At 36.7% G+C, this 25,954-nt stretch overlaps 2 protein-coding genes across 4 annotated transcripts; one reads left to right on the forward strand and one right to left on the reverse strand.

Annotated features, from left to right (window-relative positions):
* Window positions 1–121: 121 nt before the first annotated feature.
* On the reverse strand, window positions 122–18,535 carry clockb (clock circadian regulator b). 2 transcript variants are annotated; one of them, XM_084093926.1, is made up of 21 exons: window positions 18,108–18,535; window positions 17,316–17,422; window positions 16,096–16,155; window positions 14,849–14,997; window positions 12,037–12,128; window positions 11,746–11,835; window positions 11,514–11,631; window positions 11,233–11,346; window positions 10,964–11,082; window positions 10,726–10,808; window positions 10,523–10,629; window positions 10,288–10,435; window positions 9,618–9,693; window positions 8,776–8,917; window positions 7,517–7,608; window positions 7,302–7,406; window positions 6,000–6,134; window positions 5,685–5,912; window positions 4,064–4,173; window positions 3,668–3,935; window positions 122–2,550 (listed from the first exon to the last, which is right to left on the reverse strand). In XM_084093926.1, exons 2-21 carry the CDS (start codon window positions 17,330–17,332, stop codon window positions 2,371–2,373), a joined length of 2,433 nt encoding a protein of 810 aa, XP_083950052.1. In that variant the 5' UTR covers window positions 17,333–17,422; window positions 18,108–18,535; the 3' UTR covers window positions 122–2,370. The 2 variants fall into 2 exon arrangements, with proteins under 2 accessions (XP_083950052.1, XP_083950051.1); XM_084093925.1 differs by having other exon boundaries at window positions 6,000–6,146.
* Window positions 18,536–19,147: 612 nt separating this feature from the next.
* Window positions 19,148–25,380, forward strand: lap3 (leucine aminopeptidase 3). Of its 2 annotated transcripts, none has more exons than XM_084095920.1 (13): window positions 19,148–19,369; window positions 19,475–19,590; window positions 19,695–19,749; window positions 19,852–19,957; window positions 20,476–20,635; window positions 20,787–20,951; window positions 21,766–21,924; window positions 22,008–22,132; window positions 22,222–22,310; window positions 22,816–22,918; window positions 23,010–23,089; window positions 23,253–23,365; window positions 24,751–25,380. In XM_084095920.1, the coding sequence occupies exons 1-13, from the start codon at window positions 19,274–19,276 to the stop codon at window positions 24,935–24,937; spliced, it is 1,554 nt and encodes a 517-aa protein (XP_083952046.1). In that variant the 5' UTR covers window positions 19,148–19,273; the 3' UTR covers window positions 24,938–25,380. The 2 variants fall into 2 exon arrangements, with proteins under 2 accessions (XP_083952046.1, XP_083952047.1); XM_084095921.1 differs by having other exon boundaries at window positions 20,790–20,951.
* The last annotated feature ends 574 nt before the right edge of the window (window positions 25,381–25,954 follow it).

Here is a 25,954-nt window from a genome sequence, read left to right on the forward strand (position 1 = left end):
ATGGTGCGAGTTTGGGGTGGGACTATCTGTTTGTCTGACCAATTACATTATTTTGGCAATTCCATTTGGTACTGCATTTTGCAGTATAAATGTCACTTAAAGCAAATCTACATAGACAATGTGAATAACATTGTTTGCTTTATTTCAAGATTTAATATTGTGGAGGGAAAATTCTCTTTTTTTTTTTGGTAAACCAACAGAGGACAATTCCAACAAATTCAGTCACATTGGAGGTGATATGACCTGGTAACATGGTTTTGGTGCACAGCAATTCAGTATGAACAAAATAATAATAATAAAAAGGTTATGGTAACATCTTAAGACTTTTACATTTACTCCCTTGATGATTTATTATTTTATCATTCACTCAACTCACTGATTTTCTACTCAGAAATCAGAAGCACTAATCAAATTTCTGGGGCTACAACCAATAACCATCATATTCTGGAAGCACACATTCTTTTGGTTGCATACAGGAATACAAACTGTAAAAAATAAGTTCATTTTGGATATAGACGGTTGAAATATCCAGGAATGGCATCTAAAGTCATAATCAATTATCTCTTCAACCGGTCAGTAGCTTTTTTGGGGGTAATTTATGATTGTACACACAATCAAACATCAGTTCCAACAGTAACAACTAACACACTTGGGGGTTTCAGTGCACAACAAAATGAAACGCACAACACAACTATGAAAGAAAATAGGACAAATTAGAGGAAAGTGGCCATCTACTTTAGGGGTATCTCCACTTTTGGAATTCCAGAAGTCAACAATATCACAATCTGTTCAGTTTCCATATACCTTTCAGCTCTAACTAGTTGTCTAACAGTGTTACCGGTCTATACACAGCAATACTGTTTAACACGAATGTCTTTAGCCATATGAAAATAAAATTGCTTTGAATACTTCTTATATAAATCCATTTCTGAGGTATATAGCTAAAATGGGGAAACATCTAGAATACTGAGATACTGCAACGCAAGAACTGATTGGTCATCGCTGGGGTTAATACACACACAGCGATACTGGAAGAGTCACAAACTGTTATTGATATTTTGCACTTTAAATTCTCTCTCTCACACACACAGACACAAACATTCAAGCAGTTAAAAGGAAGATCACTTAACTTTAAGACTCTACAGCTGCACGATAACCCTGCTTCGGTTTAAATTACAACTTTGGAAATAAAACGAGGAAGAGGACAATATAATAATTATTTTCCTGAAAATGGGAATGGGTCCACAGTATTCCAGACCATCCTCAATAACACATTTAGAAATGCTCTGCCTTGGATGTGGCTTCTTGTATAGTTCCCAAAGCCATAAGGGAGAACATTTATGAAAGAGGATTTGAAAGCTTATTTATGGCGTGTTATTCTCTGAAAAATACAAGTACCATCCATGCACACATAAACTAAATCATTAGGTCACAATTACTAGAAGGATGGACTATTTTAGTGTGTATAAACACAATAAGTGCTATATGTAACAGGGAAAAGGTGCACAAACTTTTTAGTGGACTACTATGACTCAGCTAAAAAGCCAATTAACATTCAAAAACTGGAAGTAGTTTTTTCTTTTCTTTTTTTAAACAAACTAAATAAAATTTGGCACTTGAAAAAATGTCAAATTTGATTCTTCTGCATCAAATGTCTTTGATAATTAGAAATAAAGTGAAACTGGGCTTTTTTTTTGTATGTCAGAGACATGGGGTATAATAATTCCCACCCCCAAAAAAATTCTAAAATAATTCTAGTGCCTCTAAAAAACCTCAAGGACAATCTATTATGAACCCTAACTATACGTGAAGAGACTACTGTAAGGGAAGGGTTAAAAGTAGAAAGCATCACTATATGCATAATATAAAAACGTTAAAATTAAAGTAATACTTTAAAAAACAAAACTGGAAGTACAAATGAAAGTTTACACTTCATGCAGCATATAAAATATTCAATATCTTGCTTTGTTTCTTTACGGTTGTGTATTTACACTGTATGGTACAGAGACTGTACAGATAGACACAGTTCTTTGGGCTGTTTACAATGAAAGCCTGAGAACGAGGTTTGCTGTTTGGCGATGCAAAGGCTAGCAATCCTATACTTTCTGTTGTTGAAATAAATAATGAGTTTGGCAACCACCTGTTGATCTGGTGAGACATTCTGCATGGTTGCCACAGCGTCCATCTGGTGGTGTTGTGTTCCTCGCAGCTGCCACGTTGAGGGAGTTCCTTGTCTGAAAAGCATTTCAGACGCTGCCAGGAAGGGCCGTTTTGTCATAGAGGTTTCAAATGAGCTCAGCATCAATAAACATCCAGAAGAGATGATGCGAGCAGGCTCCTCCATCTGATTGGCCATTGTGTTTATCCATGTTACTGAGACTGGGCACTAGTGCTGTCAGTCTGGTGAGAAGGAGTTGTTTTCTGCTGTTTTTGAGTGTGTGGTTTCAGTTGCTGCTGTTGCTGTGATGGAGTAAATGTGCCTTGCTGCTGAATAGGGAAAGCCTGCAGGATCAGTTGTGTAGACTGGTTGCCATGGAGAAGGCGTGTGTTCTGACAAATACACAGAAGAAAATTAGATATGCATCAAACACTTTTATTTAATAATTAAAGTCGAATGAAATGTTTCACATGCGACTGAAATAAACAAAAACAAAAAAATGGATGGAAGTGGTTTTACATGGTTTCTGTATGAACCGCTTGTTCAGATCAGTGGTTCTCTATAATATTATATATATATATATATAAAAAACACACACAACCAGTCAAAGGTTTTGGAACGGTAAGATGTTTTTAAAAGTCTCTTCTGCCAAACAAGGCTGCATTTACTTGATTAAAACTTACCAAAATGTGAAATATTACAATTTAAAACAGCTGTTTTCTATGCGAATACATAGTAAAGTGTATTTTACTCCTGTGATCAAAGCTGAATTTTCATCATCATTACTCCAGTCTTCAGTCACATGATTCTTCAGAAATCATTCTACAGTAATATGATGATTTGATGCTCAAGAAACATTTATCATTATTATCAATGTTGAAAACACTTATTTATTTACTTTTTTATTTCAGGATTCTTTGATGAATAGAAAGTTCAAAAGACAGCATTTATCTGAAATAGAAAGCTTTTATAACTTTAAACACTACCGTTCAAAAGTTTGGGGTCAGTAATAATTTTTATTACATTTTTGGGGGGAAATAAATAAAATAAATCAATACTTTTATTCATCAAGGATGAAATAAATTGATCAAAAGTTACAGTAAAGACATTTATAATGTTACAAAAGATTATATTTCAAATAAATGCTGTTCTTTTTAACTTTATATTCATCAAAGAATCCTAAAAAAACACAACTGTTTTCAACATTGATAATAATAATGAATGTTTTTTGAGCATCAAATCGGCATATTAGAATGATTTCTAAAGGATCATGTGAGACTGAAGACTGGAGTAATGATGCTGAAAATTCAGCTTTGATCACAGGAATAAATTACATTTCAAAATATATTAAATTAGAAAACAGTTATTTTAAATTGTCATAATATTTAACAATATTACTTTTTTTTTAATTAGTAAAATATATATAAATATATATTAATATATATATATGCTGAATCACTGAATCAAATTCTGAAAAGATTCAAAATGAAACTGTGCATGCTTTGTTACCTGTAAAAATGGTTGCTGCTGTTTTGTTGGCTGCTGCGTCGCCCCCTGCTGTTGACTTGTTTGTAATGTGGTAGATTGAGCCTGTTGTTCTGCAGGCGCAGCTGACTGAGTCTGCAGTGCTATGGTCTGTGTCTGACCTTGTTGCTGTGGAAACGGGCTGTAAGCCGTCACCACCTGACCCATAAACATTGTTGTGGGTACCATGACAGCATTACACGCCATTGGAGCTGTCACAATCTTGGTGACCAACTGCTGCCCAGAAGGAAACCTGAGAGTGACAGGGTCAGGCAACGAAAGAAATAATTAATATTAGTTGTATTATTAATAACGATAATAAGCATATATTTTAGAAAGTGTCCTGTAAAAGAGAGAGGAGATAAAAGACATGTACTGTACCGGTTTATTGCATTGCCCTGATTGATTTTTGAAGCCAGATTGCTGGGTATCTGCACAACATTGGCATTGGCAGGCTGGCTGATCATCATGGTATTATATACAGGACCACGCTGAGAAAAAGAATGAGAGACAGAAAAATTAAGTCATCTATTTAGATGATGTCACCACATGAAGTGGAAGACGAGACATTATGTCATTGTTAATGGGCTTTTTAAAAACTTCTAGGTAATACACAGCTAAAGATACTTATCTATACAGTCAATGTAGGAGTGTTAACAACTGTAAATCAATCTTTTTTAATAACTAATTGCAACAGTTGTGATTGGCGATATATACCATATATATATGTGTGTGTGTGTGTGTGTGTGTGTGTGTGTTTGTATAAACTACCATTCAAAAGTTGGGGGTCAGTAAGATTTGTTTTGTTTATCAAAGATGCATTAATTTGATCAAAAAATCCCAATATTAAGCAGCAGAACTATTTTTAACATTGATATAATATATATATACAATATTTCACAACATTACGGCTTTTATTATTTTTTAATAAAATAAATGCAGCTTTGGTGAGCATAAGAGACTTACTTCAAAAACACACGCAAAACAATATTACAGACCCTTAACTTTTAAATGGTAGTGTACATATATAATACAGTGCTATGCATAAGTTTAGACACCCATGCTAGATTTGACTAAAAAGAGAAATAAAAAAATCATCTTTTGGAAATTGAACTTAATGCCTTAATTAAAAAAATTAGGAAAAATCCAACCTTTAAGGACACCAATTTTCTTTATGAATGAATAATGTATCGTAAATAAATAAATGTTCTTCCTTAAAATACAGGGTGCATAAGTCTGGACACCCCTATGTTAAATTCCCATAGAGGCAGGAAGATTTTTATTTTTAAAGGCCAGTTACTTCATGGATCCAGGATACTATGCATCCTGATAAAGTTCCCTTGACCTTTGGAATTAAAATAGCCCCACATCATCACATAGCCTTCACCATACCTAGAGATTGGCATGGTTTTATTTCAGTTAGCCTAATAGTTAGTTTGATTTGCATTGAGAGATGATCTTATGGAAGGTACTCCATGCCAATCTCTAGGTATGGTGAAGGCTATGTGATGATGTGGGGCTATTTTAATTCCAAAGGCCAAGGGAACTTTATCAGGATGCATAGTATCCTGGATCCATGAAGTAACTGGCCTTTAAAAATAAAAATCTGCCTGCCTCTATGGGAATTTAACATAGGGGTGTCCAAACTTATGCACCCTGTATTTTAAGGAAGAACATTTATTTATTTACGATACATTATTCATTCATAAAGAAAATTGGTGTCCTTAAAGGTTGGATTTTTCCTAATTTTTTTAATTAAGGCATTAAGTTCAATTTCCAAAAGGTGATTTTTTATTCCTCTTTTTAGTCAACTTGCATGGGTGTCTAAACTTATGCATAGCACTGTATATATAAAAAATATATGAATTGACCGAATCTGAAACACTGAATTGTGACCAAAATTCAGATCATCATCATACATTGAATCTTTTAACAAAGAATCATATTCAAATCATTGCCAGAGCAAACATTTACACCACTAACCGAAAAAAGACAAACTCACCTGTGTAACAGAAGAACCCTGTAGATTCTGCTGAAGGGAACGAGGAGCCTGTTGCTGTGGAAGTGCTTGTTGCTGTGGAACAGTCCCACTGTGTGCTGTACTCGTCACATTTTGCCCCTGTATAGCTATGACCCCAGTCTGTGCCCCAACCCCTAAAATGTTAGTCTGTGCCCCTCCAACTTGAGGCAACTGTACGCTGAGTCCACCACCCGACTGCTGCAATATCATCTGAAAGACACCATTTGAATCACATGCTTCTGTTACCATGACAACAAAACGGTCAATACGAACATTCACACAATTATGCGTGTGTACCTGAGTGCCCGGACCCTGCACTCTCTGCAGCTGCTCATGAATCTGTCTCAGTTCCTCCTGCTGTTTCTGAATGTTAGCCTCTATCATGCGTGTCCTCTGCTCCAGTTGATCCTTTAGGTGCTGCATCGCATTCAACTGCGCAGAGAACTACATTCAGAAAGCACAGAAAGATAAACATTATGGTGTCATTGAAAAAAAGAAAGAAAATTAAGAAAAAAATATTCTAGCTGAGCCCCCACCAAGAGTTTAAGGCGACTGTTATTTTAGAACGCATCACCTTATTCTTTCCATGACGATGCATCATGCTTGTCACGTGACACACCGCCAGCCACAATAGCGCTGTGTGACAAATGTATTGCTTTAATTTCGTTTTTCCTTTTTTATTCAAAATATTCACTTGTGTATAACTTAACTTGTTAACTATATCATGAACTATCTGATATTCCGATTCTCAAATATGTGAATGTGTTTTGTCGTTAAAAAAAAAAAAACGTTATGATGATCATGTTAGTTGATTTATAATGCGTGATGGGCACCGCAATGTTAGATTGTGCCGCAATTCAGAGAATAGGATCTGTTAGTTTTACATCACGTAAATTCATCCACTTCTCCCGAAATACATGAAAGTAAGTTGCCGGTGAAGTGGGAAAACAATACAGTAAACTATATAGTTACTTTACATTTAATCATTTAGGAGGAGAACAATGGAAGCAATCAGACCAACAATATACAAGTGCTGTAACAAGTCTCAGTTAGTCTAGCACAGTACACAGCAATTTTTTATTTATTTATTTATTTATTTTTAAGAAAAAAACAAATAGTATAGAATAGGAAAGGTAAGTGCTAGTATTAATTGGTCAGGTACTGACAAAAAAAGATGTGTGTTTAGACATTTTTTGAAAATGATTTTTCAAAAAAATGTATATAGTTATCTACACAATGTGTATCTGATATGAATAAAACAAGCCATCGAATTATAATTGAAAGGATTATTATTGCCGTTTCAATAGACATGAGTGTGTATTTCACAAACTTTAAATGTATTTTTTGCAAGAAATGATGTGCTTTTAAATGTCTGAAACCTAAAATAAACATTATGTGGTTGAAAACACTGAATAATTGTGATGTGTGACAAATGCTGAGGGCGTCCAAAAAGCGCAAAAACACATTTGAATTTAGCAGTTGATCACGTGATGCACTGAACGTTCTAACCTCACCGGTGTGATTGTATGTAAGTGTCAAAGGGTTTAATTGTGGGGCAGGGCATTGAGCTGAAACTGCTGAACAAAAAACAATTCTCACCAGGGCATTAGGTTGAACCTGCTGCTGTGGTTGAGGTTGTTGTGGTTGATGTTGGCTGATTTGGACCGAAGATCCAGTTTGATTGGTGTTCTGAGAACTCATGGACTGTCAAAACAAATAAGATATGCACATAGCTGGTGAGTAATTAAGGTTAAGTTAGAAGTGTTTTGTAAGATAATTAAATACTTTGATGTTGATGAAGAGGCAAGTCTCACCTGTGTGCTGAAAGAGGAACGACGTTGGGGTGTCATATCAATAGCGGGCTGGGGTGGAGTGCTCACATCAGTCTGTAGCTTGGAGGGAGTTGCTGAGGAAATCAAACAGATACGAGCGCTTTCAACACGGCACAAAATCAGGAAAACCCAATAGAACAGCACGCTTTTGGTTTTAATCAGGGCTTGACTGACTTAACACCAAACGCGGGTGGATTTCAGCAGTGATGTCTAACAGTCACGCCCACTGGCCACTTTAACGGGTTGAATTACTAAAAGGCTAGAGGCTAAAATTTGTGAACAAACTTTGATGTGGGCTTGAGAAGCCTGAACCTTGAACCGGGACTCGAACTCGCATCACCTGAAAAACAGCTGCGGCATATGTCAGAGCGATATTGCTCTGACATAACAGCTAATTTTCATCAGATAAATGCCTATAGTTTGTTATATTTCTTACAGATTTCTGCTTGTCCTAAATCAGATTCAGTTAAAGTAGCACAGTGAGATTACATTTATTTGAATGCATTAGTGAGAGTGCGACTGCGTGTGTGAATCAATCCTACCTGTCTGCGCAGCTTTTCTCTACTAACAGTGAAGCTGTGGGTTTTCATTACTTCAAAAACAGAAAGAAATGCTATAACTTTTGTTTCTTATCTATTTTATTGATACTGTAAATCACAGGACAGCATTGACAATAAGTTTCTGTGCGAGTATGATCTGTACATGACATGCAAGCTACTGTCTGTATGTTTGTGTGTGTGTGTTACAATGTAGCAGCGCATTAGTTTAGAACAGTGATTACTTAGGTGTATAATAAACTGTTTAAACGTGCATTCACCGGATCGATATTGAGTAGGCTATAAACAAACATTACTTTGTGGAGCGCTTGGAGTGCGCATTTAATTATAATTTTAACTGATGAAACAGAGAGCAAAAGAGTGGACAAAGATTTCTTATCCCGTGCCCCCCTCAATAGGACAGCATTACTATCACAGCCAATGTAAGCCTATGGGATTCTTTGATAAAGGGGATCTGTAGAGTGAAGGAGGTGTGTGTACAGTGGTCATTTACATTTAAAAGGGTTGTAAATCTAGCTCAAGTACATTTTAGCATGCCACAGTCAACTTTAATCATATAAAATGTAATTTCCCACCTACAAAATTGTGGCCAATGAAAATGCCAAATGGCTAATGGAAAACCACTAGACACAGTGGCTGGTGAGCAAAAAAAAGTTAATGCCAAGCCTTAGTTTTAATGCTTACAGGTGCAGGTGTTGTCAGAGACTGCAGTGTGTGAGGACTTGCGGGAGCTCCTTGAGGAGGTGGAGGGTGTGCGGCTGTTACTGAAACGCTCCAGCACCTCCTTCAGACTGGAGGTGTTCAACTGCGATTCACAGCCAGAAATCTGAGACAGATGCAGAGAGAGAGAGGAAATACAGACTAAAATATAAATACTTATATATTTATGTGTTTGAAAGTCTCTTATGCTCACCCAGGTGGTATTCATTTGATCAAAATACAGTTAAAACAATAATACTGTGAAATATTATTAATTTAAAATGACTTTTTTGTATATACTTAGTTCAAAATGCTACAAAAAAAATACTCCTGTGATGACCAGGCTGAATTTTCAGCAGCCATTATTCCAGTCTTCAGTCACATGATGTGCCAGAAATCATCCTAATATGCTGATTTGATGCTCAAGAAACTTTTATTACTATCATCAATGTTGAAAACAGTTGTGCTTCTTTGATGAATACAATGTCTTCACTTTTGATCAATTTAAGGCATGCTTGCTGATAAATAAATTAATAATACTTCAATTTAATTAATTTAAACTTTTGGAAAATAAGTTATATAATAAAGATTTCTTTTTATAATATATTTTATTGCAAATGAGACGCACATGAATGTTAATCATTCAAGAAGCAGCCACAGTTAACCGCCAATGCGATAACCTCAAAATGATTAATGACCTGGCCATTTTCATTAATGTTGTGGAAAATACTTAATCACAATCTGCCTAAGATAAGCCATTTAACAGCATGTCCATTATACCACATTAGTGGACTATTTCAGAGCGGTTTCTGTCTCAAGCATCTCACCTTGTCTCCAGTCAGTTCAGGAGGAGACTCCTCTATACCCATCTCTCTTCTCCGCTCCGCTCGCACCTCGGCATAACTATAGACAAAAAGAACTGAAAATAAGAGCAGAACTGCAGAAAAGAGTGTAGAAAAAGAAAAGAGGTTCAACTCCAGCCACAAAAACTTGCTGATCTTGAAAAGAGCTGGGTAGCGGAGAAATGCTGTCGCTGTCTATGGCAGTCTCATTGAGCAGTGTAATAATACTGCACAGCATTGCTCTTTTTATCTAAATATATAAAACTGTACGTGCAAGAGTGCGAATGACTCAACGGTTTCAGTTTCAATATATCACCAAAAAGGACACAAGAGTACCGGGAGTTTATGCGAGCTGCCGGTATGCTAGAATCACTCCTGGTATTGTGAACAGCAAAACAGAAGTGCCAAATTGCCTGCATAAATACCTTTATGCACAATGTTTGATTTTAAACTAGTTATAGTCAGGTGAACAACACATGTGCATTACGTCACCATCCGTTCCTCAAGTCTGTGGAATCACATGGCTGGTTTGCAACAGGCTCCAGTTAGCCTGGCTGAGAACAGGCTCTGGCTCCAGAACACAAACAATTCTGGTGGAAAAGGGGTATGTGGGTATCTGGTTGGATGGTGTAGACATTTATGTGCCTCTGCGTACCTCACAACAGTGTGCGTGCACACAATGAACTCTGGTCGTGAATTCCACTGGTGATATGTGATGTAGTAGTTAGTCTGGAGCCAAATCCATTGCTGCCCTTTAGTTAAAAAGCGATAATAGCACGATTTCCCTTTTCCAAACTGCATTACTGCAAGCAGACAAATAAAGAGAAAGACATGAAGAATATGGTACCTAATGAAAGTCTCAAATGTATTTTTGTGCGTGTTATACTCACAATGCTCATGGCATTTGGCCAGCGAATGCAGGTCGTCTACATGATAATAGTCATAGCCTGATGTTCCCAACACCTCAAACGGCATATAGCCAATGATAGGTGGTGCTCTGTAACACAAGGACACACACAGACCTCATTGAAGAAAAAACTGGACGATGAGTTACAAACAAGGACAAAATGATATTGTGAGTAATTGTGAAAACCTGTGATCTAATAGGAGGAATTTCCACTCCAGACTGTGTCGAGATGTGAATTCCTCATAGGGCTCCTCCACCATGCACATCTCCTGTACACAATCAATTGTGTCAATATTAGTGTGTAAATACTAATGTTAAGTAATACCTTATTACGATGCATGACAATGGTTATCTGCTTTCAGAGAGAGCATTTGTAATGCAGATCTACTTTTTCTCTGGATTTTCTGATTGATTATCTGCTTACTTTGATGAATTGGGGTTTGGCGAGCCTCACAGTAGCAATAAAACAGACTGGATCATCGAAGGCCGGCTGCAAAGAACGCTGCAAAACCCCCTCAAGGCCATTCCGGGTTGCATTAGGCACTGAGAATAAAGAATAGAAGAGGAATAAAGTGGAGATTTGTGTTAAGGGAAATTGTCAGTACAAACATATGTTGAGGGCAGTAATGAATGCAGTTAACATATGGTTTCGTATTCAGTGAGTCTAGATCAAGAGGAAAAACAAACACTCACTGTTGGCAAGTGACTTAAAGTTGCCAATAAACTTGACATATTCATATACAGGCGGTTTTGTGGGATCCACAGATCCTCTGAGGATGTGACAACAAAACTCCATCTGGTTCTTGGCTAAGAAAAACAAACAAACCAAAAAAACACTTTAGGTGCATGACAATCTAAATTGAGATCACAGAGTTACAGTGAAAATAGGTAGAGGCAGCATACATTTGTACAGTTTTTTTTTAAAATACCACAGCAGAACAGATATCTGGAAGTGACTGAGGTTGGACACTCACGCTTGTGGTAATCAGAGTTGAGTTTCTCAATGTCTGGGTGTGAGGCCAGCGCTTTATACACTTCTTCATGCTCCCCCACTGGAAGAAAGTTCAAAAGGTTCTGATCCACCAGGTCCGACTGAAACAAATACGATTATATATGAACATATGACTGATACAAATATCTAACAATTCCAGGACACTATTTAAACAGACTTCACACAACTAAACACACACATACTCTCTCACTTACAGGCAGATGCTCAAGCAGAGAGGTTACGCTTTCCGAGACGTAAATTATGTTGCCGTCTGTCAGCATCACTAGGAAAAATCCATCCAGCGCCTTAAAAAAAAAAAAGCACACTACTTAAAACAGCTCCAATCCTAAACTAAAAATTTAATCTAGAAGTGATGTATGAAAAATGATAAACATTAAACATCAATGATGATGCACTCATATTCTATTAGTGGAACCATCTTTCACAACAGAACGAAACAAAGGAGAAACACAAACACACACATTTTGCCCAAAGCGGGGTCTCACCTCTAGCATCAGCTGTGTAAACTCCTCATTGCTAAGAAATGGGGGTTTCCAATCCTGCTTGATCTCACTCGACTCAGATTGTGCAGCATTTTCTGTATGTGAACACAAACACATCCTTGTAACCAGTTGTCCTAGGATCTGTACGTCTAAGTTGATTAGAGACCTTTAAAAAGATTTGGGTCAGAAATATTTTTTTTCCATTTTTTAATGACATTTCTTCTCACCAAGGTTGCATTTTATCACTGAAAAATACAGTAAAACAGTGGCTCGTTTCCACTGAGCAGTACGGTACGGTTCGGGTCTGTTAACCATGATCTGGCTAGCGTTTCCACTGCCAACAGTACCCTTACTTGATAGGCGTGGTGTTTCGATCGACGTCATTTTCGCGCGAAGAAGAACATAGTAAACTACAATGGATGACATACAGCAGATCTTGTTCTTGCTCCTCGACATGTTTGTCACAAGAAGACAAGAGCCGACATTAGGCTTCTCAATATCAAGTACGCAAAGTTTGTAGGCTACTTGCCATGTGCTCCTACATGCAAATGGTACAGCGCGTTCTTAAAAGCGTCACTCAGCTCGCTCTGCTACTCCGGTTATCTCTGTTACTCTGTATGTACATTTTAAGCAACAATAAAACGAAATATGTTATAAAACACCACTCTGCCTCTTTTCGTTTTCATTTAAATAAATTAAACATTATAGGGACACAAATGTGGTTCATGCGCAACGCATATATTGATTATTCACTGCACGTTATTCGTTATTCTATTTATAACAAAACGAAATTTAAAACACAACCCTAACGTTACCTCTTTTTGTTTAAATAAAAAAAATTAAACATATTTCAGGCAATATATGCATTTGTACAAATGTTGCAATAAACATCAGTGATAATCTTGTAATAAAAAAATGACAAGAAACCATATTTCTTTTTGTAAAATTTCAGTTTTATCAATAATAACCAATATAAAAGTTTAAGTAAAAGGTACAAGAAGCTATACAATAAGACACAAAGCAAACAATTCAGTCAAATATCCAAATGCAGCGCTCTAGTCTAACATTACAACAGTAAAGTTAAATACAAATAGCCTATAACGTTAATATGAAACTAAACTTAGCCCGCAGCCAAAACGATTGACAGGGAACGAATTATATATTCACGAGACCAAAGATCGCCCGTTAGGTCTACACAAGACGAATTATATCTCATGTTTAACCACTACCGTCAGCGGCTAACGTCAGAAGAACTAGCCGAGGAAAGGCTCATCCAGCCGGGAAACATGAGCGCCGAGCGCCCGCTGACCGCATGGATCTCACAACCGGGGAAAAAAAAAATCATCTTTATAAATAAACCACAGATTTGAGCTTTAAACCACTACATTCTCGCCTGAAAAACTCTTAAAATTACATTTCGTGATACAGTAACAGTAGTATTATATTAAACTGTATATTAAAAAATGGCGCTTCTTATGTTGTCATTCCTCTTGTAGCACGCGCAAGTGACGATTCCCTGTCAACCAATCAACGTCCTGCAGTGAGTCTAGCTCCACCTTTTAGTACCGTTCCACTGTGCTAGGTACCCCAATGGAAGGGTACCTAAAAAGTGGTACGGTACGGTTCTGCATTTTGGTACCATTCACAACTTTTGATAGTGGAAACGCAAATAAATGCGTACCGTACCGTACCGTACCACTCAGTGGAAACAAGCCAAAATATAGCTAAATATTATTACAATGGCAAAGATACATTTTTCATCAGCCATTACTCAATTTTTCAGTTACACAATCCTTCAGAAATCATTCTAATATGCTGCTTTGCTGCTTAAGAAATATTAAGTTGAAAACAGTTTTTGTGGAAACAGAGTTTCTTTCAGGATGCTTTGTTTAAAAAGAACAGCAGAACAATTTTGTAAAATTATAAATGTATTAAATGCATTAAATTGATACATTTAATACACCCTTGCTGAATAAAAGTATTAAATTCTTTAAAATAAAAAAAACCTCACTGACCCCAACATTTTTAAAGGTAGTGTATTACAGTGTTTGTTATTACAGTTCTGAATACTAGTATAGCAAAATAGCTTTAGTGAACTAAATATGTACTAAATAATAATAATAAAAAGTACAGCGCTTCCTACAGTATGCCTTTTTGTCAAATTTGCATTGAATATAATTTCCTTTGTTTTTGCACAGTAGATTGAGCAGTGGTGCAGAAAACACTACAGTAGTATGCAGCTTTGTTGTCACAGGACCTCGTTACACTGCATATTTTATTCACGAGTAAAGTCCAGCTATCACAAAAATGAAAAAGGAGTGTGGAAGCTGTTAAAAATCAGTGGTGATATAACTGTGAATCTAGAATGGAAGGTTAAGCATACAGCATTATGGGATTCTGTGCAGTATGATATGTTTTATACTGCACTCTTTTGGCATTTTGGTAGATCACCAAGTATTCCATGCATACAGAACATTTGCATAAAGCTCACAACACACATTCTTCAGAAATTGCATGAATAGTATGGTAGTAGAATTGCATGATTATTAATGAAGATTACAATTATAGCTGTGATAAATTAATTATGAAACGTGATGATTAAAGCATTCCACATGTAAATCACATGACATTATGTATTTGTCTATTTTCTAGTTGTTGTTTTTTGCAGCAGTTGAACACTTTACCCAATCACACATACATCTGTAGTGCGCATGGCAAAACAATAACGCAGATCTGTAATTATTCCAGAGCACTGCAAACAACAAATCCCCCTGTTGTTCTGTCTAGAACTTGAATTATTATTTTTTTGCCTCACCTTTTTGCTTGCACAGGTAGTCTATGCTTTTCTGCAATATTGTAGATTTGTCCATCTTGCGTGTGATTCCAGGCAACATGGTGCCAAGTTCTTTAATGAGGACATTGAACTGGTCTCGCCTTTTCTTCTCTGACTTATTTCTCGAAACTCTGTGACAGTAGAGATATAAAAAAAGATAATAAAGCAACAAAGCATAAGACAAGGCTGCAAAATGGTTAAGAACCCAACCCAGTAAAAAATTATTCACTTCAGACTAGGGATGATAATTAATCGACAATCGATTAAGCAAGGTCGTCATTAGAGTGCGTGGTTTTGAGGTGCCTGCGGCTCATGCACAAAACGTGCAGCAGACACACGAGGAAAAATGAAGGGAGCACGCCGTAGTTATGTATTAATGTCTTCAAGACATGCAATGGATTAAGTAGGCTAGACATTTATTTCTAAACATAATTAACCAAAGGTCCCAAAAACCCTCAAAACAAGTGATTTTACTGAACATAAGACCTATTTACTTGTGTAACACCACAATAAAAGTACATAGAATAAGTAACAAGTAATGAGATGATGATCATCAACCAGGAATACACTGCGTCATGATCCCGATGTGATTGGATCCTGGAAGTCCTATAGCTTTAGCAAAGAAACAAGTCATGTCACTCTGTGATCTACGCATTGTCTTATGTTGTGTTCGGGCTCATTCAAAACCACCTGCCCAAAATAAAGATATGCAATCTACTATGGTTTACTAATATTTCACAAAGTTACAAACGAAACCAAAAAATGGCAAAAAAGCATCATATGTTTACACGTGCGTCGGTGGCGATTTTTCAAACAAATACTTGGTATAGTTTGGCCTCTAACTGAAACAAATATGCTTCTTGTATTCTGCTAGTTGGGACCTTTTCAAAGGCATATGACAAGTCCATCTGTTATGTAGGCTACTATGATTTTACGGATTATTTTTTCACTATGAAAATAAGAGCACTTCTAATATCAGCAAGTTTAAAAGCACTTGTTTAGTGAAGGTCATATTCCCTATCTTCACTGTAAAGCCACGCTTCTAAGCTTTAAAACGACACCTATTTTGTGTTGGTTAAGCAAGTGGTTGTTAACAACTTAGTAGTGCTTAGTAGTAGTCCATCAACATGACAACTATTTGATGTACATGATGTTTATACCCATTTCTATTATGATAATATTTCATGTTATAAAACAGAAGAACAATCAAAATCTGCAATTGAACTCACCGTTTCGCCTTATCTTTCTCATCATCATCCATCAGCCCATCAAAAACACTACCATCATCCCTAAAACAGGGAAAATAAACACATTTATTCTGTGTCTGATAGAAAACAATTATTCTTTTTTTGTAAATCAATTACATGTCTATCAGGGGACGTTTCCTCCAAGGAGGCAAGGGAGACAATGCCTCCTTAAATTGGATGAGAAAATAATCCATATTACAAAAATAAAAACACAAAGCAGGTTAAGTTACAGCAGGAGTCCGCGTCTCTCGTGCCTCTCCTGAGCCTAGTGAGTTTTGACAATGCCTCCATCGTGATATGATTGGTTCTTGTGCTAAAAACCACCTCTTGTTTTCGTGCTTGTTCACAAATCGGTCTGCATGAAGACTAGTTAAAAAGTAAACAACTCAGCCACTTAGATATCACTGCTTTCAAGATTGAAATGGCCTGAAAACATGTTGACTGTGGGGTTTTTTTTTAGTGAGCAATCAGCTTGGTGGAATTAAAGGTACATTTTGGTGTCTGTAACCGGTGTTTACCGAGCTTGATGACTGATAATCCGAAAATAAGTTTACTATTAAAAAGAATTGTTCACAAATAAAACATTATTTAAATTGTTAGTGCTTTTAGATATTATTTTGGAATAGATGTGGAAAATGCTTAAAACTAGATAGATAGATAGATAGATATAACATTACATATTTAATGTACATTTTTTTACATTAAATATGTAATGTGTAAATATGTTAAATTTACATTAAATATGTAAATATGTAAACTCCACAGATGTCTATTTTATAAAATAGAGAGAATAGAATAAAAATAGACTTAATTTGAGGACGGACTCAAGAATACAAATTAAAGTCAAGCCAAACATACTGTACTTTCTTTAAAATGTAAGCGCAGAACGTGGGACACTGAAAATTCAAGTGTGAATAATGCGTGTTAAATTACTACATTTTAATAAGCAGGATGTCAACATATGCATACATGAATTTATACAAATAAAAATCCAAACATATTTTCTGTTGTACTATATTAAAGAGTCAGAATACTTTTTGAAGAAGTACGCTACTGTTCAAAGGTTTGGGTTTGTATTACTGTTTTCACTGTGCGGAGCACATAAATACAGCCTTGGTGAGTAGAGACTTCTTTCAAAGGTCTTTCAAAAGTCCAAACTTTTGAAAGGTAGTGTACGTAAGTGAATACTGTTTCTGCTTTACCTGTCTCTGGAACTCATGATAACGCCGTCTCATGGATCAGTCTGGGATTAAAAACACCCTGACGCATTGGGAAGACATTGAAGAAAAGGACCTGCCAATGTGAAAGTCTGCGGCAGACACACAAAACAGAAGATAACTGAATGACAAATGAACAGTTTAGTTTAATAGCCTACTATTTCTTTCTGTGAATCTGTTTGGTCACTATTTCTTTCTGTGAATCTGTTTGGTCACTCAGAGGTGAAAGGTTAATTGATGGACATGGCACTGGAGGTCACATGACTGCTTACTCAACATAAACATGTCAGAGAGGATATAATCTTACTTGTTAGTTTTTTTTTTTTACTTGCTAATTCAAAAGTCACAGTTTATTACATAATTTAAGAGCCTCTAATGAAGTGCATTTAAAGCATGCAGTCATGCATCTCAACCCTCTAACATTCTGCTCATCATTTCAGTTCAACCCAATAATTACATGTAAATTGCAACAGCAAAAGCAGTTACTGTAAACATGCCAATCATTCATTTACAACACTCAAACCTTCATAACAAGGACACTGACGTTGTGAGAAAACATCCAAACGAAACCATGAGTGCATGTTGAAAAATAACATGGCACGTCAGTGTATAAACAGTGATATATACACTTTAAGAGATAGTACTACTTTTTAAGACTTTTAAAAAAATAAATAAAATAAAATCTTATACTATGTCTGGGTTTTCCTGCACAACAGTGTATGCACCACGGAACTATCGCCTTTATCAACAACACAAGTATATTTGGTAATTACCTACCGAAAAACACACTCGCACATCCACACAGGTGCCTGGTCAGATCTAAGCTCCTTCGGTCCCGGGATCACAATGCATCGCTGCGATGAATAATCACGGTTTAATAATAATGTAGTGTAAAAATACAGTGCTGAATTTCATACGCGCACTTCCTCAAGCGGTCTCGCGAATGTGGGTCAGCGGGCCTAATGGCACGCGAGGCGGAACGGAAGCTCCTCCTGAGTCCTGATCACCGCAAAATCAGCACACTTGCAAAGTGCAAGTTAAGTTCGAGCTCGAAACGCTATATACATTCGGAGTTTAGACTTCGTAACTCTTTTCTTTTTCTTTTAGCTTCGATTGGCGGCGACAAGAGAGCGATATCGGTTGCGAACAGAATGAAAACATTTAAAGCCAGGCCTACGCGCAGTCAAAGACATGCGCAGTAGCCTACGTCATAAGCGCACACCCGGGCCTCTTTAGTTCACTTGCAAAAAAAATGTGCAAGGAATACGCGCAGTACAGGGGCTTTGCAAAGCTAAATACTAATGCAAATACTTATCCTTTATATGGACTGTTTGCATTACATTATTTTATTTCAGTGGTACCTTTGATACCTTTTGTCAGCATTGTCTTTGTCGTTACCTATATTTAAAAGGTTCAATAAAGTGGAATAAAATGCAATTTTTTGATAAGATCTAAATATTGTTTTTGCCTTTCAGTGTCACTGATTTATTTTTATTTTTTTACATTTTAACTGTGCTCTTTGATAATTTATTATTGATTATGTCAGCTGTTTCCCAACAACCCAGACTTTTTAACTTACAATTCAGCATTTTTCCCCCTCAATTTGGAGTTTATATCTCGTAATTCTGGGGGAAAAAATAATTATCAGAATTGCGAGTTCATATCTCATAGTTCTGAAAAAAAGAGAGTCTGATTTGCGAGATGTAAACTAACTTAATGTAAACGTTTTTTTATTTATTTTATATTTAGTGGCGACAACAAGCATCTATGATAATCCCTTTAGGGACTTATATTTTTGTAATAAAACGTCGTCTTTTGTTGACGTCATTAGCTGCGACTATGCGCGATTCTGAACCTTCCAATGTCACGTGTAAAGCTTTCTAAGAATTAACGTTACCTCTTGAATCACGGTTGAGTCTTTTTTTTAAATCCATTTAGAGACGATGTTGATACCATTCAGAAGGGTGTTGCTTACTGCAATCCGAAAACACAACTGTAGACTGTTTTCGGACTCTAATATCACTTCCAGCACAAGAAAAGTAAGTTTCATAACTTGGCTTGTCAGCTAAATGTCTCTGTGTATGGAGGTCACTAACAAGCGATTTGTTTTGTTTTTATTGTTGCGTGTGAATGGGTTTATTCAGGGTTTAGTTCTAGGCGTGTATGAGAAACGGTTAGACAATGACGGGGTCCATTTCACGGAGGCTGCAGCGGCGTTTGACAGGACCGTCTCAGGAAAACTGTCAGAAATGCTGTCGATGTAAGTCACTCATTTGATCTTTGCATTTCTACTGGACCGTCCATCCGCTTTTCCGCACGATCCATTATTTCACATGCCCACTCATTTCCCCCTCTCTGCTCTAGATCTGGACCCCCTCTGAAGAAAGGGAAGAGTCGGATTTTCTACGGTTTACATCAGGTGTGAACTCACTTCTACATGTTTTTGGTTGCCTTTTCAGATGCGTAATGTCAAGATTCATATATATCAGTCAATTCTTACACAAGTCTTTTTCTTTTAAAGGACTTCCCTAGTGTAGTTGTAGTTGGCCTGGGTAAAAGCGGCACTGGTGTGTGTGGAAACGAAAACTGGGACAACTGTAAGGAAAGCATTCGTGCAGCTGTGTCAGGTAAGTGACATTTATGTGTTTGGGTGAATGGTCTCAGTAATATTTCCTCCCAAAATAACATGAAAAAAATAATAATTTTGGCTTAATGAAAATTAAGAATGAATGAGTTTTGAAGATTGCTAATTTTGCTCTTCATTTTTGCAAAAAAAAAAAAAAAATCGTATTTTTAGTTACTGAAATCTAATGTATAAATACGTATTTTACAATTAAATGGTACGTCATGGTAGTATTTGTTGTACTGCCTTTAATACTTAAGGAAATTGGAATGACAAGAAGCAATCAATTGTAAAATGTTTGGATACAGTGAGGTTAATTGTCATGAAATAAATTCACAATGCATATGTTTAAATGGTCCCAAATAGGCTTAAGTTTCTTACGAAATTATAATTTCTTAATATTGTGATCACAGCATGTTTTTTTGTGTTCAGATCTTCACAACACATGTGTTGTAAAGTGAGAACATGGTTTTTAATGCACTATTTAAAATGTTCCTAATATGTCTGCCTGTGTTTGTACAGTGGGCTGCAGGCAGCTTCAGGATCTGGAGGTAGCTCATGTCGAGGTGGACACTTGTGGAGACGGACAGTCAGCTGCAGAGGGCGCTGTGCTCGGGCTTTTTGAGTATGATGAGCTGAAGAGCAAGAAGAAGGTCCGTGTCACGACCCAACCACATGGGAGGTATACCAAACAGATTCATTTATTCCATTTCTTGGGAAATTTATTGCATGATTTGTAATAAAGCCTCACACAGAGTGCACCTTACACTCATACTAAGAAATCTGAAACTTTATCTTCTTTCTTGTGAGTTCATTTCTGTCTTGTTCCTTAGCAGTGTGGATTCAGCATGGAAGAAAGGTGTTCTGTATGGGAACGGGCAGAACCTGGCCAGACAGCTGATGGAAGCTCCAGCCAATCACATCACTCCCACAGTGTTCGCAAACACTATAGAGCAGAAACTGTTACCTTTTGCTCATAAAGTCACTGTCTACAAGAGGTAGATGTCAAAGTTCATTTAAGGGTACCTATTTTGCCCTTTTACAAAGTATTTTTTATTTTTGGGGTCTACTAGGATATGTGCTCATGCATCAATGTTCAAAAACACCTTAATTTTCAAATATTTATTTTTGTAGCACACAACTTTGCGAAGATGTTTGTGAATGTTCATTGGAACTATGTGTAACTATCATAGGCCAGTAAGAGCTGTGCGTGTAAACCTCACTCCCCTGGCCTCAAGAGGCCTGCTAGCGACTGACGCTAGCAACTGCAGTCTTTAGCGTCCTTGTTAGCATGCCCACCTCCCATGCCGGAGACTGCCGTTTGAATCCCGCTCTGAGCAGTTTGAGTAGGACCGGTTTCATTTGTGCCGTGACCCGGATGGGAGTGAGGATGCTTCAAGCGTGTTTCAGAAATGTCACGCCCTTTACCTTAACTGCGAGTTTCAACAAACTACTAATGCAACTCAACGAGGCTTCGCCCTTTTTATTTTGATTATGCCTCGGTCAGGAATTATTTAAATGAGGGACATTGTGATGTGTATGTTCCCGGAAGAAAACTCAAGACTACAATTGAGGCATTTTAGGGAGTTCAGAAACAGTGCTTACTGATATAGAGAATAACTCCCTTTGGAGTGGAGTTTGTGCTATGTAACTTTGTAGACCTTTTTCATACTCAAACAGCAACATGACACACTTAAGAAAGTTGTAAATATAAAAAAGCACAATAGTTCCTCTTTAAAGTCAATCACCCTGTTCATTAATGATGACTCAACACTTCACTTTTCTGTGTATATTTCTCTCTCACTCTTTAAGGCCTCAGTCTTGGATTGAGGGTGAGGAAATGGGGGCTTTTCTCAGTGTGTCTAAAGGCTCAGAGGAGCCCCCCATCTTTCTCGAGCTGCATTACAAAGGCACTTCAGACTCTGCACAGCCTCCTCTTGTGCTGGTGGGAAAAGGAATCACCTTTGACAGGTAACTGCACCTGGACAGAACCTGAAAACATCAGTAGCATCTGTCTAAACACCCACACAATTTATGTGTCCATACATTTCCAGTGGTGGAATCTCTCTGAAGCCCTCGTCAGGCATGGATGCCATGAGAGCAGATATGGGTGGAGCAGCCACTGTGTGTTCTGCTATTGTGACTGCAGCCGCTCTGAATCTCCCGATCAATATCATCGGTCTGTCCGCTGCACGAGACACTGTGCTTTAGCATCTGCTTTTTCATAACTGTTCACACACAAACAAATCTCACCAATCTCTGTTTCAGGTTTGGCACCACTCTGTGAAAACATGCCTAGTGGAAAAGCAAACAAACCTGGTGATGTTGTCCGTGCCAAAAATGGCAAAACCATTCAGGTATTCTCCACTCACAGCAAAATTTTTGAAGTAGAATTTGAAATGATCCTTCAGAAATCAATCTAAATGCTGATTTGGTGCTCAAGAATTTTTTTTAAATTATTATTATCGATGTTGAAAACAGAGTTTGCAGAAATTATGTATATTTGAATGAAAAGCTAATTCAAAAGCTATTAAAAAAAACAAATTATATTTGTAAGTCAAGTGTTTTAATTTTTGTTCAATTTTGATCAATTTAATGCATCCCTGCTGAATAAAATTTTCATTTAGTGGACACTTATTATGTAGAAAACAAAGGTTTATATTAAATAGTTTTAAAAAGTTTATTTTTGTTTATTAACTTTTATAAAATGAAATACCATCAAAGAGCATTTCTGTTAAACTTTATCTGTAATAAATAGCCTATTCATTTTTTTTAGCAAATAGCCTTACGGTCCTACATTAGATGGTGTTTCTGCTCAAATGCCCAAAGAAATGCTGAGCAAGAAATGTATTTCTTTGGTAGGTTGACAACACCGATGCAGAGGGCAGACTGATTTTGGCTGATGCTCTGTGTTATGCTCATAGTTTCAAGCCCAGAGCAATCATCAATGCGGCCACACTTACAGGTAAAGACATGCACACTGTATTCACATTGGTGCTTTTTTAAGTACACATGTAATCGTATTAAGGATTTCTCTGTCTTTGTTCAACCGGCAGGTGCTGTGGATGTGGCCTTAGGTTCTGCTGCTACAGGAGCCTTTACCAACTCTGATTGGCTGTGGGAGCGGCTGCATAAGGTAATGAGCGGCTGCATTAAGTAATGAGCAACGTCACTCGAATGTGATTTTCAAAATGATTTGAATAACACTTCAATAATCACTGCCATAATTTCTTTCAGTTTGTAAGGCTTTGGGTGAGCAGATGTGTTCATATTATAATGTGATCTGTGTGTCCTCCCAGGCAAGCATTGTTACTGGTGACAGGGTATGGAGGATGCCACTGTTTCAGCACTACACCAGACAAATAACAGACAGTGCCCTGGCAGATCTGAATAACGTTGGAAAATACAGCCGGTACATATGCACTCATGCACACTCATTAATGCTAATTCACACGGTTTCAGTCTTTTTCATATGTTCCCTCCCTCTAATTCCACCGGCCATCGACTAGCGATAGCAAGTAGCAGATCATGGTTTTACTGGGGTGTAATGTGAACTAAAGGTTTTGGATATTTAAAAAAAAGTCCAAACATCCAAATGTTTACCAACATGGTAAATAAAGCATGTCCATATTGTATTCCTATTACACATACATACTTTATAGCGCATATAATTCATTTATAATGGTCGAGAAATTCTTATCAAATGCAGTACATACTCAGACCATATGTGACCCTGGACCACAAAACCAGTCTTATGGGTAATTTTTTTTTTTTAAATTGAGATAAAATTGAGCTAAAGAAATAAGCTTTCCATTGAAGTATAGTATGTTAGGATAGGACAATATTTGGCCGAGATACAACTATTTGAAAATCTGGAATCTGAGGATGTAAAATAAATTAAATATTGAGAAAATCGCCTTTAAAGTTGTCCATATCTGTTGGCGATTTTGCTGCATCCACTCACAAAAATGCATTTTTGATATATTTAAGGTAGGAAATTTATCTTCTAGATATCTTATACAAAATATCTTCATGGATCACGATCTTTGCTTAATATCCTAATGGTTTTTGGCCATTAGAAAAATCGATAATTTTGACCCATACAATGTTTTATTGGCTATTGCCACAAATATACCCGTGCGACTTATGACTGGTTTTGTGGTCCAGGGTCACATATATGACCCTCTTCGATATGTCCCGACCCAACTTCCTGTTTCAATAGGAAAATGTCTACATTACATTTACCCATTAAATTATTTTCGTTATTGCATGCGTTATTAAGAAATTAATAGTTTTATTCAGCAAGGATGCATTAAATTGATCAAAAGAGGCTTTAAAAATATATATATTTCAAATAATTACTGTTCTTTTGAACTTCAAAGAATCCTGAAAATCATGGGTTCTACAAAAATATGTAGCACAACCATTTTCAACTTATAATAACCTAAAATATTTTCTTGAGCAGCAATCAGCATATTAGAATGATTTCTGAAGGATCATGTTACATTGAAGACTGGAGTAATGATGCTGAAAATTCCACTTTGCCATCACAGGAATAAATTAAATTAATTTAAAATACATTTATACATTAAAATTGTAACAATATTTCACAAAATAACTATTTTTTATCAAATAAATGCACCCTTAATAGGTATAAGAGACTTCTTTCAAAAACATTATAAAATCTTACCCGACCACAAGCTTATGATTAGCACGGTATTTGTTATCTGTAATCTGTAGTGTTTACCGTGCTTGTTTTTGGTTGCCATGACACTGAACTGGTCTGTGACCTCACAGTTCAGGTGGAGCCTGCACCGCTGCAGCCTTTCTGAGAGAGTTTGTGACAGTCGATCATTGGGCTCATCTCGACATTGCCGGGGTCATGAGCAATAAGGATGAAGTCCCATACCTGAGAAAAGGAATGTCTGGAAGACCTACACGTACTTTGGTGGAGTTTGCTGCTGGTTTGGCCTTTGAACCGTAGCGTGAACTTTGTGAACTTTCACTGGACTGCCTCGAAAGTATATCCATGACGATCAGTGTTCAGAACGATAACCTGTGGTTATAAATACTTTTGCTGCTGAAATTAGCAAACACTTACCAACAAGTGATCAACACAGGGAAAGAAGGAACTTTTAGTGCCATGAACAGAAAATAATATTTAATGGAAACTGCTGACAAGCACTGCTAGAAGCTGCCATGCTGTAGCTAAAGTCTAGTTACATTGTAACTAGCAACAAATAAAATTGTAGTATGAAGGACCTGTTTGGTGGACTGCCTTTTAAAACGGTATTGTATTAAGAAGTAGCACAAGGTTCAGGGAACTTTTCAGATTTTCATAGTTGTGTAATAAGATTACGTGGTACCAGTGTTATTCCATGTATAAATGCACAAAATACAAGGTCAATAAAGTCATGTGGCAATAAAGAGTGTGATAAATGTCGCAGTGGAAAGTGTGTTGGCATTGAGTCAGGATGGGCTGTCCAGATTATTTTTATCTTAAAAAACAAGTTGAATTATCTAAAGAAATATCTTTCATTTATACTTGATGAAAATCAAGTTGTTAATGTAGTTCATGTATATGTGGTGTTTCTAATATGCTTTAAGACAAACCATGTGCAAATTCATAAGTCATTTACTCCCCATTGCTGAGTATTTTCTCATTAAAACTGTAATGTCAAAAACACGGTTCAAAGTTTCTTATGTCACAAATTACCTTGTAACCAATCACATCAAGGTATGGCTGGGCTTTAGCATATTATTAACTGCTGCGAAGCAGTGGATAGCTATCTTGGTATAATTTTTTGTTCAGATAAGAATCATGTATGATGTATATTACGATGTTATGATGAACTATATGCCTTTCTCCACTGACTTTCTATGATGTTCAAAGCTTTTGTAAGGATGTTGATTTTTTAGAAAGCAGCTGTCTAACTCAGATGGCGAACGGGAACATGTTTTGTGTAAGATTAGCAACAGATTATTAGCTGTTTGATAACGT

This window comes from Abramis brama, assembly GCF_963993115.1.
Source record: "Abramis brama genome assembly, chromosome: 2".
Lineage (NCBI taxonomy): Eukaryota > Metazoa > Chordata > Actinopteri > Cypriniformes > Leuciscidae > Abramis > Abramis brama.

Excerpts from the sequence above, each read along its gene's own strand:
- lap3 (XM_084095920.1), top strand. The coding sequence starts at position 19,274 with ATGTTGATACCATTCAGAAGGGTGTTGCTTACTGCAATCCGAAAACAC. Across the intron at positions 19,750-19,851 it reads TTTTCTACGGTTTACATCAG|GACTTCCCTAGTGTAGTTGT; the intron begins GTGTGAACTCAC and ends TTTCTTTTAAAG. Across the intron at positions 21,925-22,007 it reads AAAGGAATCACCTTTGACAG|TGGTGGAATCTCTCTGAAGC; the intron begins GTAACTGCACCT and ends ATACATTTCCAG.
- clockb (XM_084093925.1), bottom strand. Across the intron at positions 11,083-11,232 it reads CTTTAAGTCACTTGCCAACA|TGCCTAATGCAACCCGGAAT; the intron begins GTGAGTGTTTGT and ends CTTTATTCTCAG. Across the intron at positions 4,174-5,684 it reads AGGGTTCTTCTGTTACACAG|CGTGGTCCTGTATATAATAC; the intron begins GTGAGTTTGTCT and ends TCTTTTTCTCAG.